At 39.0% G+C, this 25,615-nt stretch overlaps 2 protein-coding genes and 5 non-coding genes across 7 annotated transcripts; 1 reads left to right on the top strand and 6 right to left on the bottom strand.

Moving 5' to 3' along the window:
• The first annotated feature begins 2,895 nt into the window (after positions 1-2,895).
• On the top strand, positions 2,896-6,878 carry LOC137286687 (cytochrome P450 2J2-like). The gene is made up of 4 exons (XM_067818665.1): positions 2,896-3,433; positions 3,663-4,187; positions 4,482-4,922; positions 5,216-6,878. Exons 1-4 carry the CDS (start codon positions 3,100-3,102, stop codon positions 5,392-5,394), a joined length of 1,479 nt encoding a protein of 492 aa, XP_067674766.1. The 5' UTR covers positions 2,896-3,099; the 3' UTR covers positions 5,395-6,878.
• A 3,969-nt stretch (positions 6,879-10,847) lies between these two features.
• On the bottom strand, positions 10,848-18,450 carry LOC137288280 (large ribosomal subunit protein uL13-like). Its single transcript, XM_067820767.1, has 7 exons — positions 18,375-18,450; positions 16,580-16,652; positions 16,040-16,105; positions 15,568-15,669; positions 12,479-12,624; positions 11,767-11,889; positions 10,848-10,972 (listed from the first exon to the last, which is right to left on the bottom strand). The coding sequence occupies exons 1-7, from the start codon at positions 18,390-18,392 to the stop codon at positions 10,889-10,891; spliced, it is 612 nt and encodes a 203-aa protein (XP_067676868.1). The 5' UTR covers positions 18,393-18,450; the 3' UTR covers positions 10,848-10,888.
• LOC137288344 (small nucleolar RNA Z195/SNORD33/SNORD32 family) lies at positions 11,959-12,038 on the bottom strand. Its single transcript, XR_010957120.1, has one exon. It is a non-coding gene; the product is annotated as a small nucleolar RNA Z195/SNORD33/SNORD32 family (small nucleolar RNA).
• Positions 13,210-13,288, bottom strand: LOC137288346 (small nucleolar RNA Z195/SNORD33/SNORD32 family). Its single transcript, XR_010957122.1, has one exon. It is a non-coding gene; the product is annotated as a small nucleolar RNA Z195/SNORD33/SNORD32 family (small nucleolar RNA).
• LOC137288347 (small nucleolar RNA Z195/SNORD33/SNORD32 family) lies at positions 13,660-13,737 on the bottom strand. Its single transcript, XR_010957123.1, has one exon. It is a non-coding gene; the product is annotated as a small nucleolar RNA Z195/SNORD33/SNORD32 family (small nucleolar RNA).
• LOC137288345 (small nucleolar RNA Z195/SNORD33/SNORD32 family) lies at positions 14,137-14,215 on the bottom strand. Its single transcript, XR_010957121.1, has one exon. It is a non-coding gene; the product is annotated as a small nucleolar RNA Z195/SNORD33/SNORD32 family (small nucleolar RNA).
• On the bottom strand, positions 15,286-15,351 carry LOC137288349 (small nucleolar RNA SNORD34). The gene has a single exon (XR_010957124.1). It is a non-coding gene; the product is annotated as a small nucleolar RNA SNORD34 (small nucleolar RNA).
• Positions 18,451-25,615: the final 7,165 nt, after the last annotated feature.

The raw sequence follows: 25,615 nt of genomic DNA, 5'->3' as shown, positions 1-25,615 counted from the left end.
TCTTATATATTCTCCAGGTTGATAGGACGTTTGGCTATTTAAAATGTATCCTTTGGCATATGTGGATATGGTTCATGGTAGCGAGCACTTTGATTTTCTTTAGTAACACTGTCCTTATTCAAGAGGCATTGCTTGCTGTTGTTGTGTATTCATGGTGGTGCTAATGTTACATGCTTCGTCCACTTACAAATCAACTGATTAGGGGTGAAAGTGATCCAAATTGGAGGGGTCTTTTATAGTTAAATGGAAACCGGATGAAACCAGTTGATGTATCTGTCTCATGTAAACGGACGGGCAAAAGAAACTATACTAAATTTCGGATTCTAATATCTTGAATATTTTAACTGAATTTTGTTTTCAGGTTACATAAACATGTCACAAAAACACCACACACAACACTTTAAGCACGAGTATGGTCTGGGGTGGCACATGCAGAGATTTGACGACACAGCTGGTAGTTTCCGATGCAAACTTAACGACCCAGCGTTACATTGTTCAAGCTTTGTTTCCATTTGTTTGCGCCATTTTTACGGCAACATATGCGTGTCATGTTTCAGCAAGATAACGCCATACTGCCGGGATTTTACAGGACCTACTCCAACGTGAATGTTCTGCTATGACCCGTTCGATCCCTGGACCTCCCGCCGATTGAACACTTGTGGTATCATCTAGACAGACAAATTCGTTCACGTAGCCCACCACCAGCAAATCATCAAGACTTGGTAAATGCATTGATAGTGGAGTTGCAGGCCATTGGAAAGAACGTTATTCGGAGATTGATTAACTTTGCTATATGCATATGGAGGAGATACCCGTAACTGACATTGAATTGTGTCTGATAATGACTCCTGTCACGTGATCTGGTCATTTCAACAAGCTCCAATAACTCTCTTAACAAACTAGAAGTTTCCAGATCACACCTCCTTTATTTAAACCTCTATATATCTCTAATGTCAACCCCAAATGCTGTAAATTTTATGAAAATCCATTGACAAATGACTGGCTCAGCAATGAATTACACAACTTTAAGAGAAAGAGAGAGAGAAAGAGAGAGAGAGTAGATTTCACTGCAGTTTGAAAGTTTGAAGAGCTGAATCAATGGTTGGGATGGACCTCTTCTTATTCCATACCAGCAAGGTTCCGATGTTCAAGTTCTCCCCGTCAACAGATGAAATATTGCACCTAACGCAATCGACGACTCCGTTTCAAGTGAGTTCTAACAGGCGATACTAAAATTGTTTGGATCAGCGTATGATCAGTCCTTTTCATCAGTAGTTTTCTAATTTTCCAATCGTAAAGTTAAACCCAGACATTGATCTGTACAGAACGAAGTGCGCAGCTGGCCTCTCACGATCAGCAAACAATCCCATAATTCAATAGACAGTTTCAGGTTCACTCAAAAACTGGCCAAATGGGGGCATCAACAATTAGTAACAGACACTAGAAGCGATACGCGTATGTTCACAAATGTTAGGAATTTTGCCGTTGTCAAAAACCTTGAAAGAAGCTCGTATCCGTTCTTAAACAGAGAATAGTGTAGAATACGATCTTTGACAAGCGTGTATACAACCCCCTTTTAACTCTTCTATGACTTTGGTAGAATCGGTCTTCCTGTCATGAAACTTCCGACCGACCCAGTCCAATTAGGGAGGAAACAATTAGGGGGAAATATTGCTATACATTCTGCGACTAAAACATCGATATTTTACGCCGAATTCATTATCTTGCTGACAACTACTGCGTTTTAATTTACGACCACCTGAGGATCATCCGTTTGACTTGAAATTTTGTCAAATGATTATTGAAACTCAGGTGAAAATGAAGTGTGCAACCCCTCATCCCCCTCCCCCCACGCCACCATCCACCTGTATGTCAATAGTGTCACACCCACCCACCCCACCATCCACCTTTATGTCAATAGTGTCACACACACACACCCAAACATCCACATTTATGTCAATAGTGTGGAATTATCCAAAAGCATCAGGCAAGTGGAATTAAAGGGAATTTACTAAATGGTTTGAAAGTTACTTACAAGAGAACAAGAGGTTGTTATTAATGGTTTCAGTTCCAAATTAATACCCGTAATGGCTCTTTATCATATACATAAATGACACAGTAGATGGGATTATGTTATCGTTTCTATTGGAAGCAACTAACTGCTTAAATGACGCACGCACATAAATCTTCTCAACCCCTAAACCGAACTTATGCGGTTATGCGGTATTGCCATCCAAGATGTTAAAAGTCACATACACCTGTTAAAAGGGACAGACAGATGTGCGAGACACGATGAAGACAGTACAGCAAAGGTTAATGCATAAATAATTTTGTCGGCATTTGTGCTCGTGCTCGTGTTTCTCATTCACCTGGCTGTCCCTTTCTCTGCACTCCTCCCGCGTAACAAACAGTGAACTGTGTCAATATTTTAATGATAGCTTGTTGAACAACCTTTACATTTCAAAACTCCAAAGACCAAAGACCAAAACTCTGCAAAAGCATCACAGAGTTGGTGTGATGTTTTCATTATGATCAGAATCATAGCCTTTCATTGAGTAGTTGATGTTTAATATATTCTAGTTAGATTGCAATTCATCGGATATCATTCGATTAACAAAGTAGCAGTGTGACCTCTCGCTTCATACATGGATTTGTGTATCCCACGTGTATCGTTTGTCCCAATGAAAAACACTTTCGTAGGAGTAGTTTATGTTTACTAGTTTTCGAGTTAGATTGCAATTCATAGGTCCACTTTTGATCTACACGGACTATAGTTAGATTACAAACGCCTGTATTCGTGGTCTCTCCACAATCAAGAGTGTAACTCTTAAAGTTTAAAAATAGTTTTTACCCGTCTGTGACCCTGACACCGCAGCGACCTGGATCGGCGACTGTACAGTGACGCGTGCAACTGGCCTGGCCACATTCATGTAGGTACAAGTAGTGTTACATGAACACCCTTCCACCCTTGACAGGTAGCGTCACTACTGTAATGTACAGCTAGACGGATACAGTTTGGGACAGAGATTTTGTGTGTCGGTAGTTGTTAGGCGCTGCACACTGCTGACAGTGAATTCTGTGCAGGTTAGCTACAAATAGATGATGTTGGATGTATTCAGCCCTTCGACCTTCTTGGTGCTCGTTGTCGTGCTGGCTGTACTGTGGCTGTTGACACGGCGGCACCCACGACTTCCCCCCGGCCCTCCTCTCCTCCCGTTTGTGGGGAACGCCCTGTCCATGAGCTCAGATACAAAAGTCACATTTAGGAATCTGCGCAGGAGGTATGGTGACATATTCAGTGTGTATGTCTTCAACAAGCCCGTTATCGTTCTCAACGGCTACAACGTACTCAAAGATGCACTAGTGAAGAACGCCGACGTCTTCTCAGACAGACCATACACCTTACTGAACGACTTCGTATCAAGAGGGAAAGGTTCGTTTCTTTAAACTTATGACATATATTATTTCATATCATTTCTTGCAGTATATGTTTATGTGTTTAGAGAGAATCATCCGAGGTCGTTGACTTTGTCAACTTATCCCGATAATCACTGGATGGTTAGACCACAACTCAATCATTTACCGATATACAGCAAGAATACTGTTAAATAGAACAACAAACAAATCTCACTAATATGTCCACCTTTTCCCCCTTAAAACAGGGATAGTCGGAACATCCGGTGAAGTGTGGCGAGAACAAAGAAGATTTACGCTCAACACTCTGCGAGAGTTTGGGATGGGAAGAAACATTATGGAGGACAAAATCAACGAGGAAATATCGCAGTTTCTCGCAGCTATTGATGAAAAGATGGGACAAGGGTTTGACTGTTCACGCTTAGTGCACAACGCAGTATCCAATGTCATATGTTCCACTGTGTTCGGCAAACGGTTTGAGTATACGGATTCTCTGTTTGTCAAGTTTCTAAATGCACTGGAAGAGAATGGGGTTCTTCTCGGAAGTTCCAGCGTGGCAAATGCCTTACCTCTGGTGAGATTTATACCTGGAGACCCATTTAAGTTCAAGAAAATCGTCCATAATTCTTCTCTAGTCGAGACCCTTCTCACCCAGCCCAGTATGGAGGAACACCTCAAAACACACAACGACAACGACGTGCAGGACTTCCTCGCTGCATACATCAAGGAAATGCGATATCGCCAACAACAAAACGAAGACACAAGCATGAACTGTGAATATCCTTAGAAATACTTTTATGATAGTTAAAAGTGACAAGAGAGACAAGTAATCTCTCACAAAAGCAAAGCCTCTTAAGCTATTGCGGCAATAAGTCATAAGCATGAAATGGTACTGACCACACCTGTCACAAGTACGTTCACGAATCACTTCACATGTCTTCACGGTATTCTCTTATTAATGCCATACTTTCCTTTTAGATTATTTTAGTCAGTTCTATGCTTGATGTATTTCCCTGATTAGCGTCTGATCCTGGTGTAAATAATCAGGTAATCCTCTTCTATTCCAGTCGAAAATCTAAACAGGGTAATTGCAAATCTGTTCGCTGCTGGAACAGAGACCACGGCCACTACAATACGTTGGGCGCTGGTCTACTTCCTGAACTACCCAGATATACAAGAGAAGTGCTTTCAGGAGATTCTGGAAAACGTCGGTCAGAGCAGACGACCATCCATGAAGGACAAGACGAACCTTCCCTACGTAGAAGCCACCATTACTGAAGTTTTGCGACACTCGAACATTGTTCCATCAAACCTCCCGCACACTGTTCCCCATGATGTCCAGTTCAGAGGCTATACGTTTCCTAAAGGCGTCATGGTCTTACCTAACCTGGATTCCGTTTTGATGGACAACGACGTTTGGGGGGACGCCGACAACTTCAGACCCGAGCGTTTCCTGAACGACGAAGGGAAATTCCAAAAGAAAGAAGAATTCGTTGCCTTTTCTCTTGGTGAGTTTGAATGACAAGGGGCTTCTTAATTTACAGTCATTCTAGATTAAGAACCGCAATATATGTACCCATGTGGTCCCCTGAATACCCCTTGCTTCCGCCAACACCCCACCACCTCTAAAACAAAAAACAATGTGGTCTTATGACATTTTCGAAAGGGGGATTGAAACATCACCATACTTAGCGTCTTCCCTCACGACAGCAATACGCGATCTTGTCTTTCATCTGCGGCTGAGACGGTTATTTACCTGCTTTATAGCTTGTGATGTTTCCCTAAAATTCATCTATTTCAGGTCGAAGAGTGTGCCTCGGCGAAGCGATGGCCCGAATGGAACTGTTTCTTTTCCTCACCACCATGATCCAGAGGTTCCAGTTCCTGCCTGTGAATGGACAGAAACCGTCCATGGACGGACACCTTGGTCTAATTCACACCCCTAAACCTTTCACGGTGAAAGCTGTTCCCAGGAAATAATGTTGGCTTCCACTGTTACTGACATTATTATAGACGATAACCACGTATTGTCACTCTCGGCAGTATATATTCTCTTGTATACTCGAAAGTACAAGTGTTCATCTAATCATTTCCAGAATGTCATTCACAATGCAATACAAAGCATACGAAGAAACCTGGAGTAGAGTATTGGAATAGTTGTACTTTCATGTGTTCCCTTATTCGTTTTTAATGAGTATACATAGTATTGTAATGAGATTCAAGAAGTTGCCATGGGTCCTGGTCGAGGCGGCAAACGTTTGATGTTGAAGGGCACTCAGCTGAACTCCAGCTAAATGACATCAGCTTCCATATGGCCTTGTTCAATTAACTTTTGATATAGGGAATTATCCAGTCAGACTAGCAAGCAATTTGACCAGGGAGACTATATACCGATTATCCCTGATTTAACGCAGCAAACTGAGGTAACGTCCGTACTCCAAGAAAACTGCCACACTTGCCACACTATTTATACAGGATCATTCATGTACATTCGACTATTTGTGATTTTCACAAAATGAAACTTCCTGAGTATTGTAGAAGTATTTTTATGACTTGAAGCCCGTATCACAGTATACATTTGTTATATATTGATCATTTTGAGCTTTATGACCCTGGTGATATTAGTTAATCATACAATAATCATATAATTTGCATTCAGCAGTTATTCAGCCAGACATCAGTTAACAGGTTTGACTAGATGCTGCAATGCACTCTTTTTGCTTTACTTTACATGCATACATTCACAGTGCAGTGATTTTGCTTTGAATTTGGGAGAATGAGCTCTGAATTTGTTTACCAGTTCAATATAAAAGTTTATGGTGTGTATCTCGAAATTATGTCTTTTTATAGGCATTTGGGTATTGTGATGAGACCTTTATTTATTACGAGTAAAGCAATTACTAAGTTCGGTGAAGAGAGTAAAAAGGCTAGTAAGGACATTGTATAGGTATTAAGAGTGAGTTGGAAATGTACAATGTCAAGATTATTTATGATATTTGATGCTATGGTTGTTCCTACTGTATGCTATGGCGCAGAAGTATATGGGACCTCATAGTGTATAACTATTGAAGATGTATTGCGTAAATTGTGTAAATGTTTTCTCAGAATGTGTAAAGCAACAAACAGTGCTATGGTTTGGGGAGAATGTGCCAGCGCCCCTCTCCATCTTGTCAACACCAATTATTAGTGCAGACCAGACCAGACTACTGTATTTGGATGAACGCAGACTGCCAGCGCTGCCTAACGGATGACACATGGGCATATAACACCATGTAAAATGGAAGAATAGATATGGATGTTATATTGAAAATATATATGCCAAATTAACAAAAAATAATCAATATGTTCTTTCTTGTTAATATTTCATTTCTGAAAGCGCGTACATTTTTAAAACTACTAGGTGGAATTAATCAGTTATGTGTTAGAGCTATTTAATATTAAATATATAATGTCGTAAACAACCATTTTCCATTTTTTCTAGTTACTGTCGTTCAGTTCATTCCCAACATACAACTGGAGCAAATGGGACTACATTATTATACATCTCATCGGCAAATTTGCTTAAACTAAAGGTGCTAAACCACGTACACACACAGAGAGAGAGAGAGAGAGAGAGAGAGAGAGAGAGAGAAATACTTGTATAAGCGCCAAGACCCATAATATCACATCCTCGATATCTCCAGGGTATACGTTCCGATAAGCCTCCACTATAGCCTGGACGCATCTACGGCTCTGCCCGATAAATTTATTACCTCCCTTTGTTGGCTCCGCCTTCTCACAGTAGCCAATCAGCTAGGCCGCCGTTATAACCGAGCTTGCCAGTGTCAACAAAGGTAGCGGTCGCAACTGCGAAGGTTTGCTCGCAGTGCGTCCCAGATTTTAGGGAAGTCATACAAACAAATTGACAGGGCCGAAACTTTAAAACAACATGTGCAAGAAAGCCTTCTACCTCTTCCAGAGAACTTCTGCATGGTTTCTGTTGCCAAGTATAATCGGTTAGATAATTCAAAAAACGAAAGTGAGTTGTGATTGGTTCGCTCAACTTCCCAGCGTAGACACCTGATTGGATCAAAAGACAGTCAAGGGAGGTAATACATTTATCGGGCAGAGCCGTAGATGCGTCCAGGGTATAGTGGAGACTTATCGGAACGTATACCCTGGAGCACAGGCAAACTGTAGCTCAAGTGGGGTTGCGCAGCGTAGAGAATATGACCAGTCTTCATATATGCGAGCGAAGCGAGCAAAGGTTGGCAACACACTTCCCTCGCTTCGGTTCAAAAAGTATTTTTTTTGTCAACATAAAATATCGCCACCATCAAAGGTACACTCCAAATTCCTCACTAGGTTGTGATTTCAGACTTCCAACTCCATATTTAACAATTACTCACGTGAAATATGTTTTATTCAACATTTTAAGCGCCACTCGTGGTACATCAGACCGTTCTTCGCCTCCATTACCCCTGCCAGCTTCCGGTTCAAAGCAGTGAAGGAACAAGTTATTATTCCGTATGAAATACATAAAGAGTTACCTCCCATGCTTCGTACGCCTACTACTCCAGAAGTGTGTTTATTGTAGAATAAATGTTACAAAAGATCTAACAACAACGCCGACACTTGAGACAAATACATTCCAACAGAATCATGATAAACTTAGGCAATATGGTATATCTTAATAATTTCTGCTTATTCTTGTTCCTTCACTCCGTTGAGCCGGAAGCTGGCAGGGGTAATGGAGGCGAAGAACGAACTGAATACCACGAGTGAATAAAACATATTTCACGTGAGTAATTATTAAATATGGGGTTGGAAATCGAAGAGCACAACCTAGTGAGGAAATGGGAGTATACCTTTGATGGTGGCGATATTTTATGTTCACACGAAAAATACTTTTTGAACCGAAGCGAGGGAAGTGTGTTGCCAGCCTTTGCTCGCTTCGCTCGCATTTACGAAGACTGGTCATTTTCTCTACGCTGCGCAACCCCACTTGAGCTACAGTTTGCCTGTGCCTGGAGATATCGAGGATGATAATATCAATGCTGATATCATATAGAGTGCCAAGTCCAAATACTTGAGCAAAGAGACAAGCTAAATCTGGTTGTGTTCTGAGGTGATTTGGAAGATTGTTCCAAGGATAAGGGCCAGTCGTCTCGAGTGATATGTCACCTATGTTTTTGTCCTAGTTACAGGAATTGTCAAAAGACACTGGTCATTTGATCAGAGCGAACGGACAGGAGTATAAAGGCGGAACAGATACCGAGGAGCTAGACCATGTATACTTTGAAAATATGGAGCAGAGTTTATATTTTATGCGGTACTGGATGGGAATCTAATGAATTGAGAAAAGAACGTGGGTAATGTGGTCTTGTTTCTTTGACTTAGAGACTACTCTGGCTGCAGTGTTCTGCACCTTCCGAAGCCTGAGTATAGGATAATGTGGAAGACCCACAAGGAGCGCACTACAGCAGTCAAGACGAGATGTTACATATGCCTGAATAAGAGTTACTGTAGTCTTGACGTACAGGTATCGTCAAATCGCGCCGATGTTGCGAATGTGGCAGTACGCCCTTCTGCAAATGTTAGTGATGTGTAGCTCCATGGACAGTGGGTAATCAGTTCTCCAGTCAGTGATGGTTGCCCGAGTCTGACTTGAACGATTTACTGTGTGAAAACTGGTCATTCAGCTTGGGCAGAGTTAAATGGTACAAATCCAGTCATGCCTGTATATTCTGTGGCTTTCCACAAATAACACACCTTGAAGTTGATATTTCGAACAACTTTTCATTTCGAAGTTTTATTTGAACTGTTTCGAGACTTTAGCGAGCTAACACGAAACACACGTGTCGGTGTTGAAAATTGGGTCTGCGTTATTGATTACTTTAGTTTCATGTATAAAATGTATGTTCTCAAAATGTATGTCTCAAAAGTGCATAAATAACGTTTTCATACACTAAAAGATTCATGGAAACTATTTAGCATCAACACTTACCGGAGACAACCTGACGTTTGTTCAACGCAGAGGGCTATAGGGCTAATGCTAGGGTCAATTTTTAATAATAAAGCAGTTGCACAAATTGACTACAATCAAGAAACTTACAAGCTCAAAATATATATCCTTTTCTGTTTTTTGTTAAGAACTTAAGGTTGATTGAAGCGCACGTAAAAATATTCGGGATGTACGGTTTTCGATCAGGTTTTTAGCATCGCCAGTGTCAACCCTTGTGTATATAATGTAACGAGAACTGGTTAATAATTTCCTCAAATTTTCATTTCTTCGCCAATTTCATTCAAACTTGAAATAAACGTTAATCATAACATATAAAAATAATATACCATTACAAAAGATTTTTATTTAAAACAAAATAACTGCCAAACAGTGATTCGAACCCCTGGGCTTGAAATATAAGGCTCCACACAGTCCACGTCAGCAGGAAATATTTGACGTTTATGCATGACTCAAGACTTTTAAGGATTCTATGGACTATGGTGGAATAATGTCTGGTTTGCTTAACATCGCATTTTACAATATTTCAGCTCTGTGACAAGTCTGTACATTAAGTCTTGTAAAAACATTCCAGTGGTAGACATTAACAAGGAGCCATTATGTCACAGTAAGTTGACGACAGTCTTAATATAGTAACCAGGTCACCGCCGTCCTGAAAGGAGTCTTAACAGAAACAACGTGATTCACATACAACACTGTTGTCACACACACACACAGACACACACACAGACACACACACAGACACACACACAGACACACACAGACACACACAGACACACACACACACACACACACACACACTTTGGAAGTGTTGGAACAATTAGTTCTTATGAAATTTGCTGTTGGGTCTGGAGCCTAGAGATTTTTAACGGGAAAATCTACACCTCAGTGGGCATTTGGTGGACTTCTTGCAAGCGATTCGAAGCATTGGTTTAGGAGGTATGGTTGCTACAAAAATCAGTGAAATAGTAAATAGAGGATACTCAACAATCTTTTGTGTAACACCATAATTATTAAACAAGGTAATAATTTGGTATCAAATGAGTGAAAGCGACTTTGATACTACCTGGTAATTCTTTCATGAGGTTATTATGAAAATGGTACTTCACAGAAGCAAGTTTAGTATTGTTTATTTCTCTCCAATACAAACTGATAAAAACTGTGGCTACATTGCCCAGAGTGTGATGATTCTCATCTTTACCCCAGTCAAGCAATATCTAGTACCACTGTGACAGTAGCATTAGCATTGTGACGTCAAAACTCTGAATCATTATGACATCATAGTCTAGCGTAATATTACACTTATATAACCCTTCGGTAAAAATATTACACCACAGTATCTTCCATCGGGAAGTAATAAATATAAATAAAAATGCGAATGATTACAATAGGTCTTCCTGCCTTGAGGCATGGAGCCCAAGAAACAAAAACATTAAGATTCCCCACAGAAATTTATTTCTCTTTGTACATGTCTCACTGATACCCAAAGCTCTCGATGAGTTGTTGCTCTTTCTTCACCTTGGGTTGGACATTTTTCCTGGCTTGTTCTCGGAGACGCTGTAACACAAAAGAGAATATCAAGCTTATTCCCCAAGTTAAGTTCATTATAGTTTAAAGGTTATCTACCAATGTTTGTAAATTTCAAATGTCCTTGAAAGAGTATTAACAGTTTTAAGACAAATCTGCATATCACATTTCCAGTTGAAGTAATACTTTTCCACAACTTGATCAGAAGGTGCATTTTTCAGACAAACATTTAAACATTCTAAATTTACACAAGTACACCCATTTCTGTCAGTCTCAGCTGGTAGTGCATGTTGCTCTTTTCATCAATATCAATACCAGGGTTTTATCATCACTGACCAACAAGGGACCAATTTAAAAGAAGTACAGATGTAATCAACAAGAGGGAAACCATACTGTCAACAAATAAAGATTGTGTGTACATTGTCCGAAGGTTTGTCAACACAGCAATGTTTTTTAAACTACAAAAGACATTCAGTTAAGTCTCATTCACCCGACCTCTGATTATCGGACAATCTGTTTCATACAACGCTTTTGTTAGTAACAAATTGAATAAACGTAACTTAGTCTCATTTGTTTAGTCCGACATCTTCGTTAATCAAACAATTTAGTGTGGAAGGACATCAGTTTAACTTGACTGTACCTTCAGGGAAGTGGATTGGGATTGGAACAAACAAGCTCATCTGAATTCTGTTCTTGAGTGAAAATGTATTTCTTGCTCACACAACATATTTTTGAATTGATGATCGTTGAACATGACTGAAAACATTCTGCTAGCAAATACTTGCACACTTATGATACACAACCACTGTTATGATCAAACTTACAAGGATGGACTTTCTCCTCTTGAAGTAATCATTTGATTTGACCTTCCTCTTGTCTTCAAGCTTGGCCACCACATCCCTGTACATCCAGCCGACCTCACTGGACAGGCGATTCAGCTGACAGTACTGGAGCACAAACACAAACAACATCACGATATCTCCCCACAGGCATGAAACTATGGTGGAAAGTCTGTACTTGTCTCAGATGGTAGTGCATGTAAAAGCTTTTTCATCAGCTTCAAAACGCTATGGGATGAGTAAACATCACAGACAAGTTCTCCACAATCTCCTCAAAGCACCAGACAGGGAATTACACAACTTGACGCCAGTTGAAGCGAGTGTTGTTGACAATACTTCAACAAATACTTTTCAAGAGAAAGGAAGTCTCAATTAAGCAAATGAATATTATACACAGTTAATGAAATGTGTATTTACATTCAGTAAAATTCCAGCTGAGTAATTTATGTAAGCCTGAACCCTGTTTTACTCATCTCGCCTGAGATCTCGTATATTTTCTTGTAGCAAATCTTGCATGTGCCTGACTTCTCGTACATAGCAACTGTACTTTCTGTGTTGGAGTATAGGAGGTACAAATTCTAAGAGAAAACGTAAAAGATCTTCAGCCTACAAGAACTTTGTGAAACAGGGCCCTGGACCACATAAAGCAATGAGGATTTGTAACGAGTAACAAATACAGAAGGCACCAAGGTCCTACCCTGCTTGTTGGCTTCAGACGGAGCACTTTGAGGGCAGATGGGACAACCTGCCTCTTCATTTTGTCATAGGGTCCAGGGATCCCCTCAAACATCTTCAGCTTCCTGAGGGCAGCTTTGCCGCGAGGCTGTTTGTGGGGAAGCATACCTACAAGACAATATGGCAGTCACAGCAGTGAGTCAAAGGGTGAAATGACATTACCTTCATAAACACCAATAAAGATAACCAATGAATTGATTACACTGTTTTACAAAAAATACTTCATTTCCTCAGGTCTGTGTTTGTCTTCAGGTTTCTGACAATGTAGGTAAAGACATCACTGGAAATGTAACTAAGTGGAAAAAGGAAATTTCAAGTTCGACAACACATCCTACATGAACATGTAAGCTCTCCGCCCTGCCGGATGTGTTTTGATACATGACTGAACTGCAAGTTCTCGGAAATAAATGAAGTGTTGTACACCATAATTACACATACAGCTGATGGTAAATCCTCCGACAAAAAGATCAAAACAAGTGACTTGTAAAGTGATTTCAATTAAACAATTGGACTTTTTGTGAAGCCAACGTCTTACTCGATGAAGACCACTAAATTACCCAATAACTCACTTAAGTGGCAATAAGAATGTTAACCTTAGGATCCACCTTGGCAAGATACTGGACATGGCAAAACTTAGCACTAGGTAAGTTTGATAGAGAGGGGGCAGGCATATTTTACATGGGCTCCTTCATAGCTGTCTCAGATGGTAGTGCATGTGAAGTGGTTTCATCAACTTCAAAACGCTATGGGATGAGTAAACATCATTGACAAGCTATGAAAACTAACAACTTCAATGTAGTAGAGATGTCTATATCAATATTTGACCTTCAATAACCTTGGACATGAGCAACTATGTGAAAATGCCATATCAAAGACCATTAGGAATGGCCAAGTGAGATTTTACTGTGCTTTTAGCAATAACCGGGCAATATCACAGCAGTGAGACTAAAAAATTGACTTCACACATTGCAAAAACCTACGCAATTATACCTGGGTCTTTGGCATAATGAACAAATGCTTACATGACTAGGCTTACCAACAACCCTCCTGGAATGGATCTCAAGGAGCTATTTAGACAAAATAACCAAGTCACCCCAATAGCAGCAGCAACCATTACTTTACATTATGAAGGTTTTTCTATAGCTGTCTCAGATGGTAGTGCATGTGAAGTGGTTTCATCAGCTTCAAAACGCTATGGGATGAATAAACATCATTGACTAGCTATGTCTTGATAAGTGACAGTAGAAATGCAATCATGAAAAATTCATCTACAATTAGTTCTGGCCCATGAGGCAAATATCAACACAGGGTCAAACAATCTTGAATGGGTCTCAAGGGGCAATTTAGGCAATGCACAACACACATCATGACCAAGACTCCCAACACTGAATAGCTTAGTACAATGGCAGCAGCAACAATTACACACTGTTATTATAAATATGTTCTGTAGCAATTTGAAACGGCAGAGCATGTGAACTGGTCTCATCAACCTGAAAATATTTGGGAACAATACACTCCAGACAATTGCAGAAAACAAAAAAAAAAAAAAAAAAAACACTTAAAAGCTTCCAACAGTAGCACAGCAGATGTCACACTTAGTATAATCAGGTGGTTTCCATAGCTGTCTCAGATGGTAGTGCATGTGAAGTGGTTTCATCAACTTCAAAACGCTATGGGATGAGTAAACATCATTGACAAGCTATATTATTTGACAACAGTAGTTGCCTTCTACCATAGCTGCATTTCCTAGTATGTCAGAACAGCATTTGAGGATTGCTATGTTTACAGACAGGTTACAAAATGCTGGAAACATCTTGAACTTGTTCTTACACAAATTGCTTACAATTCCTTAGCAGGAAAAGTAATTATTTTGAGTACAAAGAGGACATGTAAGATCTTTTTCAACAAGAGATGAAAGGATGAGGCAACAAGACTGGCTATTCATCTGGTTGCGAGGTTGGATGACCCGATAGACTTGACATCTACTTCTGGCACCATGTCATCCCAAGTAGCCCCCAATGAAAGCTATGTGTCATGGGAACATAATGTTGTAATGGAGATGTGATACACTGGACAACTAATGGAAGACAAAGGCTTAGAAAGACAACATTCTGACAAGGCTCAGTGGTTCAGCAGTTTCTATCAGACTTTGACTATTTTCATAATTATTCAATGTAGGTAAGGATAATCATCATTTAGAAACTGCTGGGTTTGTAATGCATCACAATTCAATGAATTGAGACACACTGCAACTGCATTTTCTAAACATCCATATTGCTTCCGTTATGTTCTTGTTGGAATTTGAACGCTACTTATGGATAACATACCAAATGAAAGAATTTTCCCACAAATTCACATTAAATTGGGTTTCTTTTTGTTTAACTTGAAGCTAAGAAAGGAAAAGCAAGCTATAATACAAGCATATTTCCAAAATGAAAGTACCAGCCTAGACAAATAATGTGTATTATTTCAAAGCATAGAAACTAAAAAAGCATCATTAGATGTCTTGAAAATGAACACTTATCAAATTTCAAATCCTTCCTACTGAACTGATAATCACCTCTCCAGTTAATTTCTTAAATGAACACAAAAAGGTGGTTTATCCATCCTCAATGAATACACAAACTTTGAGTGAATGGATATGTTTGTTTAATGGTGCTATCCCACAGTATGACAGCTAGGGATGCTACAACTGGTCTACATAACATTCCTTGCATCAAGGCATCTGCAGGGATGACAAGTGGGTGAAACAATATCTTTTTGCCATGTCATTTCCTCAGATTTGTGTTTGTCTTCAGGTTTCAGACAATGTAGGTAAAGACATCACTGGAAATGATTGACTGAAGTCTTTGAAAAAGTTGGAAGTTGGACAATTCAGCATGTGAAAAGTTTCAACTTTTTATCACTTCACTTCTGATGGGATTCTGGTCATTTTGGGCTTCCATTAAATTTCTGACGCCAGAAATGATTTCACTCCCTGCTGTAACATACGCCTTGCATCTTAAGCCTAACAATTAAACCGCAAAGTTGAGTACAAATGCTGAAAGGTACCTCGGACAGTCCTCCAGAAGATCATTCTGGGAGCCCGGAAGTGGAATGGGCCACGTGCAGGGTTTACGTTGCATCTCTTCTTCAGGAAGTCTAGGTACTTTACTGCAACACAAAGATCACTTGGTCACAAGTACAACACCTTCATGTAGTTTCTACAAACACATATATGCAAGGTATTTGTACATGTGTAATATTTAGCATGTAGTTTCCATCTGCAAAATTTTAACGCAAAAACCTTTGTCTTAATGCAAGCAAGAGTCCCTCGAGTCTTACAGCATTCACACTATGCATTATGAATGAATTATGTTTCAGCCATACACTTCAACACATTATTCATTATGACAATGGTACTATCATCAAAATAGAAATACCATATCCAAATGGAACTTACAGGGTGTTCAAGTCTAGAACTCGTGTGTAAAGCACATGGCAAAATCATGGGTCTTGCAACAGCTCAGATAAAAACACTTACATTTGTTTCTGTAGAAGTTGCCAGATATGCAGATGCCTTCACATCGTACAACAACAACTCGTTGACCTGGAAAATGTAATGTAACTGAATCTAAATTCTGCACTTACGATCATTATTTGTCATCTAATATTCACTGCAGTTACTGTGATACATGTTCGGTTTCAGCCTGATGACTAAAAAGTCAGCATTAGTTTGTTCTGTCTGATAAAATACCTTGATATTATTCAATACATGGGTAAAAGATGAAGTACAAACCTTTATGAATAAAAAGGTAATTCACACTTTTAATGACAACTTCAGTGGCAATTTTCTATGTGGAATATGCTATTTCCTCAGGTTTTGGTAATTGTCATTTCAGACAAGATAGGATATGTCATTATAGTATAAATTATAGGATACCATATTCAGTTTTGTACTAGTACAACAGAGGACTGCCCAACATTTTAGGGTAGTTGAATAACAGTATTATCATTTCAGTAATACTCCATTCTTTGGTTGTTGTGAACAAGAGAGATTTTTATCGAGCTGTTCAATATTTACCTTGCAGTAATGTCTTGGCAACAATTGAGGCCAGACGCCCAAGCAGATGGCCTCGGGCATCAATCAAAATGGGCTGAAAGCAAAAACATCAACCATCAGTTTTATTTATAACAATATCAATTCAAGTTGAGCATGAAGTGATCCAGTAGCAGGGACAAAGCTCTTAAGGACTTCAACTTAAAAAACAAAATTTGGTAAAAGTTCCCCCCATATCACAACACCACCATCAAAAACCAGAATCACACACTGACATGCATACCTCACCCTAAATATACATTCAATAAACTAGAACAGGTATAAAACAGTATTTCAGCGTTTGAGAATTACACTGGGGAAGAACTCTCCTGGAGCAAATTTACTATACAAAAAGAGGAGGGTACATGAGGAAATCTTTCCCAAAATTCATAAGCATCACACTGCTGGGACAAATTAGCTGATCACAAAATCAGCTATCCAAATTATGACGTGACCAATAGCATCACTGAGGTCTAACCTGCTATCAGGAAGTCACCAAGTCTGAACACAATTAGTGTCAACATAAGAAAATATCTTGCACAAGGACAAAGAACCTGATCACTGCCTAGTCCTTAGACAATTCACTAGTACTGAAAACCATTACACATAATTTTTTTCATGGGATTTTCAATGAGATGAGATCATGCAATTCTACTGAAAATGCTTTTGACATGATCTTCCAAGCCACTTGTCATTAGAACATAACAATCATATTGGGAGTCTTATACCGCAGGGATAATCGAAAGACAGTGTAATTTTATTCACATAAATTTTATATGCTGACAGTGAAATTCTGTATCTTATTAGCCTATGACTTCAAATTCATAGATGTGTTCAACGTTCTAAGGCTCAATTATAAATATTCACTTTTACTGTTCAGCAGAATGTTTCTTAATATTCCTTTCTGACTACACTTAAAAGACAAAACATGCTGAGAAGTTGTGAAAATACAATATTCACAATTTGTTTGGTCTGCTATGTGAATCCACAGACAAAAATATAGTGACGAGTATTTTAGACACATACTAATTTACCTGTAGTCATATTTTACTAATATTATCAAATGTGCCACAACAGTAAAAAGCTAAATATTTCGCAATTATAAAGATTTGTGCAAGGGGATATATGATAACTAATGTTTAACCTCAAATGATAACTGTTCATCCCAAGACAGAGCTACTTGACTGTCACAATAAATGCATAGAGATCATAGAGATTCAGATCATCTGTAGATCTATATGTTACAACTTATACAAGCCTGAACCTGTGGTCTTTTCATCCATTTATCAGACTATAGCTAGGTAATTGGTATGTAAATGCTTTTTCATAAATCTCAAAGTTGAAGGATTAAGCGACAAAGAAGTGTGTTATTCCACTGCAATCATGACATGACATTACAGATATCTCTTAACTAAACAATCCTGACAGTGACAATAGTGACAGAAAACAGAGATAAATGACCTACATGACTTGTACACTTTTAGGCTGGTACAAACTTTGAATCTGGTTATTACAAATATCGCTCTTATATCCCTCACAAAACCATCTTGTGACTTGTGATCTAAGTCCTACACACACTGGGACACAGTCTCATATTCCATATCCATATTCACACGTGGGTTGTTCTAGCCTTAAATCAAGCAGAACACGCACGAAGGGCTTTCAGCTTGAATATTGCACTAGTTCATGTTATAATGATGATTTGCTATGCACTGAATGGCAATTCAGCGTTCTTGGGCTTCCAAAAGGACTATAATGTTAGCACAGTGTTGTCAACTACCTTGTTCTGAAAACCCATGATGGCTAAAAGGCAGATTAAGGGGGTTACACGTGGTTTTCCACGGACAAATCGGAAGTTGACCGGGCATCTGTCTACATATCACATGTAAAAGCGGTTTGCTTGCGCCGCGTACACATAATAGAACCGGTTTAACACGGAAGAAAAACAAAGGGAGGCCATTCATTTTCAGTGTGTAGGAAACCCGCTCGGATTTATTTCACAACATGCCGCCTGTTTGTCGATTGCATTTTCCTTTCTTTGGGAAAAGTAAATGTTATCAGTTAAGCGTTACAACGAAATATATTATGCCAAGGTGCATGTTCGAATGCAGACGAATAGTCACCACTATTGAACTAATATATCGTCTGTCCTTTATGTAAGACCAGAGACCATATAATATGGTCCCTGGTAAGACATACAATGTATCATAGAGTGATACAGTCGTCTGAGGCAGTGCGATTCACTGTACATGCATCTGTTGAGTAAGTCAGAATCGATCATGTTTGTGTGTTGGAATCCTGGAAATAAATCTTAGCTGTCTAAGAGCCTAGTCAGAGCACAGTGCCGATCCGTCGAATGCATTTTACCAGAGACCATATAATAGATAAATTATATGGTCTCTGATTTTACTACTCTGAAATCAGAATCGGTACACGTCGCACACACGTCCCTTTCCTCGACCCAGAGAATCGTTCTCCGTGACTCGTTTTAATTGCTTGAATTGTTTTATGTCTACTGAACAGAGGCTGTTGACGTGAGACGTTATTCTTAATAACCCACTCTGACAGTAGGGGACAGGATGTCAACATTTAGGGGTGGTATCCAAACTCTTCCGGACTAGAATCTGAGGAAATTCCTGATTCACTTCCACTACTTTCAGATTGTACATTTATTTGATGACTGTTTGAATGGTGGCAGTATCTAATTTTATCGAGTATTGATTCTCTAGTTCATGTTAAACTTTCCATATACAGTTTTGTCAGATTGCATGATACCCCAGATCAGTTCTATTGGATGAGATTGCAGTGGTAAGGCGGTAAACGTAAAGCTTCATGGCCATGAGATTTGATATATTGATGTACGTGTAAGTTACAGATTGCTGTTGTTTTGTTGTGCTTTATTGTATCATAAAATCATGGACGGAAACGAAATATCTTGTTTTCTAGTAATGTTACCATATCAGTGTTCCACCTTTTGTGATGTCGGCACTTTTGCACCTGGGTCCTGCAGCCTATGATAAGGTGTGCTGCCCACAACAATGAAACATTTCTGAGGAAGTGCTAGAACCAGCTTTTTTATTATTCAAGTTAAGAAAACGTCCCCAAACCATTCTAATGTTAGTCCAGCGGATAATGGTATCATTATGCATTTTCATGTTACAAGCATGAAAACTGGCAGATATGTTGCTTATACTATGAAAATGAGATACAGATAGAGAGGCATTCAATCTTTGTTGTCTTCGCGAAGAATTTGAAAGAAACCCTACAGTTTTACAACTTGCGTGTAATACGACTCATTCACCCTTGCCCAATGGCAGTGTCTTGTTACATGGTTCTGTAGTGGTTCTCGAATTGAAAAGTCTCTTTTCTTTTTGTTCAGTATAGATAGATAGATAGATGGGATGATAATGCACATTCGAGTACATATTAATGAAGACATCGCCTTGACATTAAAGTCGTGGCTGCACGTATATATGTTGGTTCACGTGGCACAATATTATATGCGTCATACACACACGCGCACGTTGTTATATGTGAACATGTGGTGTCGTACATGATCCTGTTGCAAACTGTGAAGACGTTGATCTGCTTGTTCTTCTCAGTACCAGTGCTGTATTCGTTTGAGCTCTTACTTCACCATGTCAGAAGTGTTGACGTATCCTGCCGTGACTACCAATCGCTTCAAAAGTCATAACGCTTCCAGCAAACCCAGCGGTACATCTGCTGACCTCAACAACGCGGTACAACGTTCTCCACGTCGACCCCGGACCTTGACCATGACTGATATGAAATCTAAACTCGTCAGTGAAGAGAGCACTTACGCGCATGCAGTTCTAGCTACCACAATCGCCTTCCGCGGACAGACGATACATCTTCTTCCACGAATGATATTGTCTGTTCTGAACGTTGACTTGAACCTGTTATTAAATGAAGGATGACTACATGACGATCTCTAGCAGAGGTCGTGACGACACGTGGTTGCCCGGATGTAGAGTGGTTGTCTATTTGACTTGATACAAACCAGTCTAAAGAATCCAAACAGTAGCAGGCGAAACCGTGATTTTCAGCAACTGATGGTTCGGATGATCACATAAAAATGCCTATGCGTCCCAGTGTGCGCCATGTTAATCTGTCATAGTATACTTCAAGCATAGTTTCTGTTCAAAGCTCGTTTTGCATATCCCATGAACCATGGTAATAGGGTGATGCGTTTTTGAAGTAGTTCAGCATATCTTTGGAGACTGTATCTTGAGCAGAACACATTATTTGTGATGTCGTGTCAAGACAAAATTTAGTTTCGACATAAACGAAACCTATACCAGAGTACCAAACTACAACTCGCGCTATCACTGGGTTGAGACCATTTATTGGCAGAATGGTTCGGGAGAAGAGCTATGTCAACCAAATTTCCCACTGCGGTGTGTTGCTATACACCCGTCTGCACTGCAGTACGTTTCGCAATATATTGTGAAAGAAAGGTTCATGAGATCTGTCTATTTTGTAGTGTTCTTTTAACTTCAGATTGAATCACAGTATATATGAGTAACCATTGAGCATTGTATTGCTTCTTGCAAAGAAAACAGGAAAACTGGGCCATTCTTATGTTTTCTGTTTAATACTCACTAACAGTAATTTTAGACACAAAAGAGTCAAAACAAAATATGCCTTTACCTGAGACTACAAACTAAAGTTAAAAGTAAATAATAATTTTTTTTTCAACACAAACACAATTATCTGAACACAAACTATCACCAGAGAGAGGAACATGTTTAGATTGCCAGTGTGTCTTGTACATACTACTATTAACACTGACATACTGTATTTTTTTTTTTTTAATCAGAAAGAGAATGTCTACATTTTAAGGCTTCATTGAGGAAAAAGCCGTCCGCTTGTTGCCGGTGCACATAACACTATCTTCGCCATCTGTGCCAGACGAAGGTACTTGCCCTCACCCATCTTCCACCAAGAAAGGCTGCTCCCACTCAGTAGGATACTTGGCTCAATGCTGTATTGGCCCATATCACGTTTAGCTAACTCATTTGGGGACTGACTAAGATTGGTTTGGTGCAGCCAATGGCTGAATGACTTGATTTCAGATCCTCATTGTTAGATTCTCAGACTGTTTTCACTGGTGCTTCCGGGCGTAGGTGTGGCAAAGTCTTCAGCGTTGAATCCCTGTCACTTTTATCAGGTTCAGATTTGATAATAGGACGTGTTGTTTTTCTCTATGATTTTGGCAGTTTGTGGTGTGGCATTCCCGAAAACATCACATTTCTCTTCATCTGAGGGGAAAGGAAGATGTTTGCATGTTTGATCAACAGGTGAGGCCGCGTCCAGGATTTGTGCTTGTTTTATATAGATTGGTTGAAAATATGTTGCCACTATGCGCTTTATTTCAGCAACTGTGAGAAAGTCGTAATCTTGAAGAAAGACAGCAGCATTCATCAAATGTCTCAATGGCATGATGACGTAGACCAAAGGCGAGGTTTCTGTCCATATCATTGCAGTTTTGTCCTTCGTCGGTTTCAAAAACTGTAGCACATCTTCTGCCAATCGTGCTTCCTCGTCAGATAGTGTGGCTAAATCACTCTGCACTTACCCCCGTTTTTAGTCCATCAGCAATGTAACTTCAGTATATGACATTTCTTGGAATCTTGCTATCATGGCATAAGCAGTTTTCCATGGGGTCATCCATTTTAACTTCATAACAAGAAAGTGATTGCAGGATAGCTTTGTCCTTGGACATCGCAAAAGCCCTTGGACTTTTTCACAATGGCAACATAGGCTCGGTAAATGGATGAGCAAGATCAGTTTTATGCCAGTTACACTTGAACATAATATTTTTCAGTATAACGGTATTGCGATAAGTAATTGTTGCAATTTTGTATGTGGTGATGCTGTGCGGCCCTATTGTTGAGTAAATACACATGAACTGGAGTGGTTGTCTCAGTGAAGATCTGTGTTCTATTCCCAGCAGGAATACAATGTGTGAAGATCATAGTGGTTTCACCAGATACGACAGTAATGAAACACTGATGTCAGCGTCAATGCCAAAATGAAACGAAAAAATAAGACAGAAACTATTTTATACATTTTATTTGCAATATATATCCTAAAATTGAAATACTCACCGATTAAAGATAATAATCTGAATCACAATTTCACAAAACTCTGAGTATTGTCTTGATAAGGAAACTAGCAAAGAAAGAACGAAAAGAGTAAATTATGAAAGTAAACAGTCTCTCTTTCAGGCACACATCCTTCATTCAAGTCAACAAGCTCCAGGCTATTTACAGTGATAGCTGTCAGTATCATGCAAAGAATCTTTGTACAAGTAAGATATTAACTCATTTGTGCGGTCACAGTACAGAGATCATCAACAGTCTTCCTTCCCTACATCTGGCCTTGACAGACATCTTGACACCCAGAGGAACACAATCTAAGTACCAGAAAAGGGCATTCTCTCTGTTTTAATGCATACAATTCATGATGCCACAGAGTAGAAAAGAAACTAATTACATATATTACATTGTGAGTCTTCCAAAACTAGTACATGATTGAAAACAAATTTTACAGCAAACTCAGAAGCATGTGGTTAGAATCAAAAACATGAATAATCAGTTTCACCTTATATGTACATGTCCAAAGGTCAACAGACTATATACATGAGATTTCAGCATTCAAATTTCCTCAACATCAATTAGAATTTGATAAATGTTTCGGGAGGGTCCTTTTAACAAAACAGCTTACAAATTCAAAGGCTCTTGGGCATATACAGTCATCATACAATCTTTTCAGAGACTACACATACACAAGGCAAAAGTTCATGCATGTTTGACATCAAGAAGAAATTACACTTTAGCCCAAACAATGCTTCACAAGCACTCTATTGAAATATGTGACACCGAACAACTGGACTGGAGTAGAGGCTAGTTGGTGGCAGTGGCCTTCTCCCCATCAGGTGTGTTCTTCACCTTGTAGTCATTTAAAGCAGCCTTGATAGCATCTTCAGCCAACACTAAAATAATAACAAAATTCAGTCAGTAAGAGAGTTCAGTGTTATCAATCTGCAGTTCAGCAGTCTGTAATTTAAGATCCTGCTTTTATCAAAAGAACTTTTCATTAGATAAGAACATTTTCTATGATATGAGATCAAATATTGTCATGTAAATATTTGCAGACTCAAACTCAGTGACCCTACAGTATCAACTTCAACATAAAAATCAGAACTACTATGAAAACGTAGATAACCAACTGGAGCAGTGCAGCTTGACTGGTGGAAGAGACAGTTCCTTAGCTATGTCTGTGTTCTTAATCTTCAGCGCTTGATCCAGCTGGAAAAAAACACACCATGCAATGAGCATACAAGGGTTGGAATGCCCCAACAAGTTCAAACTGCCAACAGCTGTGAGTGTCATAAATTCAAGGTAGCAACAACAGAATATTGGAAAAGGCTTATTTGTCATATACTCATGTACTTAAAGTAATCATTTTAGTGGACTCTTGATGACAAAGACTAAACAGTGCAAGCTTGTTTCAGTTGGCAACTTACAGTTTTTCCTTTCACCCATTCTGTAGCAAGAGAGCTTGAAGCTATTGCCGATCCACACCCGAAAGTTTTGAATTTTGCTTCAACAATCTTGCCATCATCATCAACCTTGATCTGTAAACGGAGAACAACATTTCACACATTTCAAAAGGTTGTTGAAGTTGATGGTGTAAGTCCAAGAAAATGTCTGTCAACAGTAAAGATGCAAGATTCCATGACAATAAACATGATAAACAGTGTGACACTTAAAACTTGTTGTTGTATCAAATTCCTTATTTAAGTGAATGACCTTATTTAACAGCAACATGACATATACTAACATGTTCTAGATACATGCGGTGAGAATGTCTGTGCTGACAACTCTCGTATCTTAGTACTAAGATTCATGATCAATAGGTAAAATCTTATTCTGAATACCCTGGACACCTGTTCCTGCTTTATTTGTACTGAAGGTAAATGAATATTGTAAATAAAGGTGATCGCCACGATCACAATTGAACTGTTGACAATGTTTAAGAGGAGCAATTCACAATACCTGCAGTTTCATTACATCCCCACATGCTGGGGCTCCAACTAGGCCAGTTCCAACCTTCTTGTCAGCCTTATCCAAAGAACCAACATTTCTTGGATTTTCATAGTGGTCGATCACCTTCAAATAAACAGTGTCTTGTCATCTTCAAAACAATTTAATATTTTGTCACACACTCTTCATGTGTGGCCATTTTGGCCGGTACCATTGTTACAGACAGTTATACAAACAAGAGTCAGTTGTCAAATTGTCATAATTAAACATAACTGACAGTTTACATACATACTAAAGCTCTTCAGTGTCCTGTTTCACAAAGACAAGTGTCTGTTCTTAGACACCATGTGAAACATGACCAATTTGGATATCAGTCATGAATGACTAATTTGAAGCATGATTATTAACAGCTCTCATAACGATTTTCCAGCAGTGAACACTAAAAACAGGCTTTACACAGGGTACCTATGTAGGGAGTCAAATCCTTTCCTTCAAGTTTATAACAGGACAGGATACCTCATCTATTAAGCAAAATCCATGACCATTAATTAATGTGCATCTGATTATATTGAATACTGTTGAATTAATATTTCACTTGAATAAATATGCATACCATGAGATGATGTTAAGGATTGTGTTAATAGTATGACATCTGTGCTCTAAACCAAACAAAATGTACAACCTCAACTCATATGTCTAAGTGTCCATAATTTGTGTTCATATGCAACTCAAAACTCAAAGTAAACAGTTCAATTTGAAAAAAAAATCACATTTATGCTTGTGTTTTGAAATTTTCAGTTATTGTTTTATTCCCAATGGTGACCTACAAGAATCTAGTTTGACAATTCCATGCCAAAACACATGCATTTTGTGTTAAATCATTATTACAAAAGTGTCAACACAATAATTTGAAAAATATCATATTTTCAGCAGAGGTTTCGAATTTTCA

The sequence above is a fragment of the Haliotis asinina genome, chromosome 6, assembly GCF_037392515.1.
Source record: "Haliotis asinina isolate JCU_RB_2024 chromosome 6, JCU_Hal_asi_v2, whole genome shotgun sequence".
NCBI classification, from domain to species: Eukaryota; Metazoa; Mollusca; class Gastropoda; order Lepetellida; family Haliotidae; genus Haliotis; species Haliotis asinina.
The sequence above is the reverse complement of the archived record's forward strand: the minus strand, read 5'-3'. Positions and strand labels throughout refer to the sequence as shown.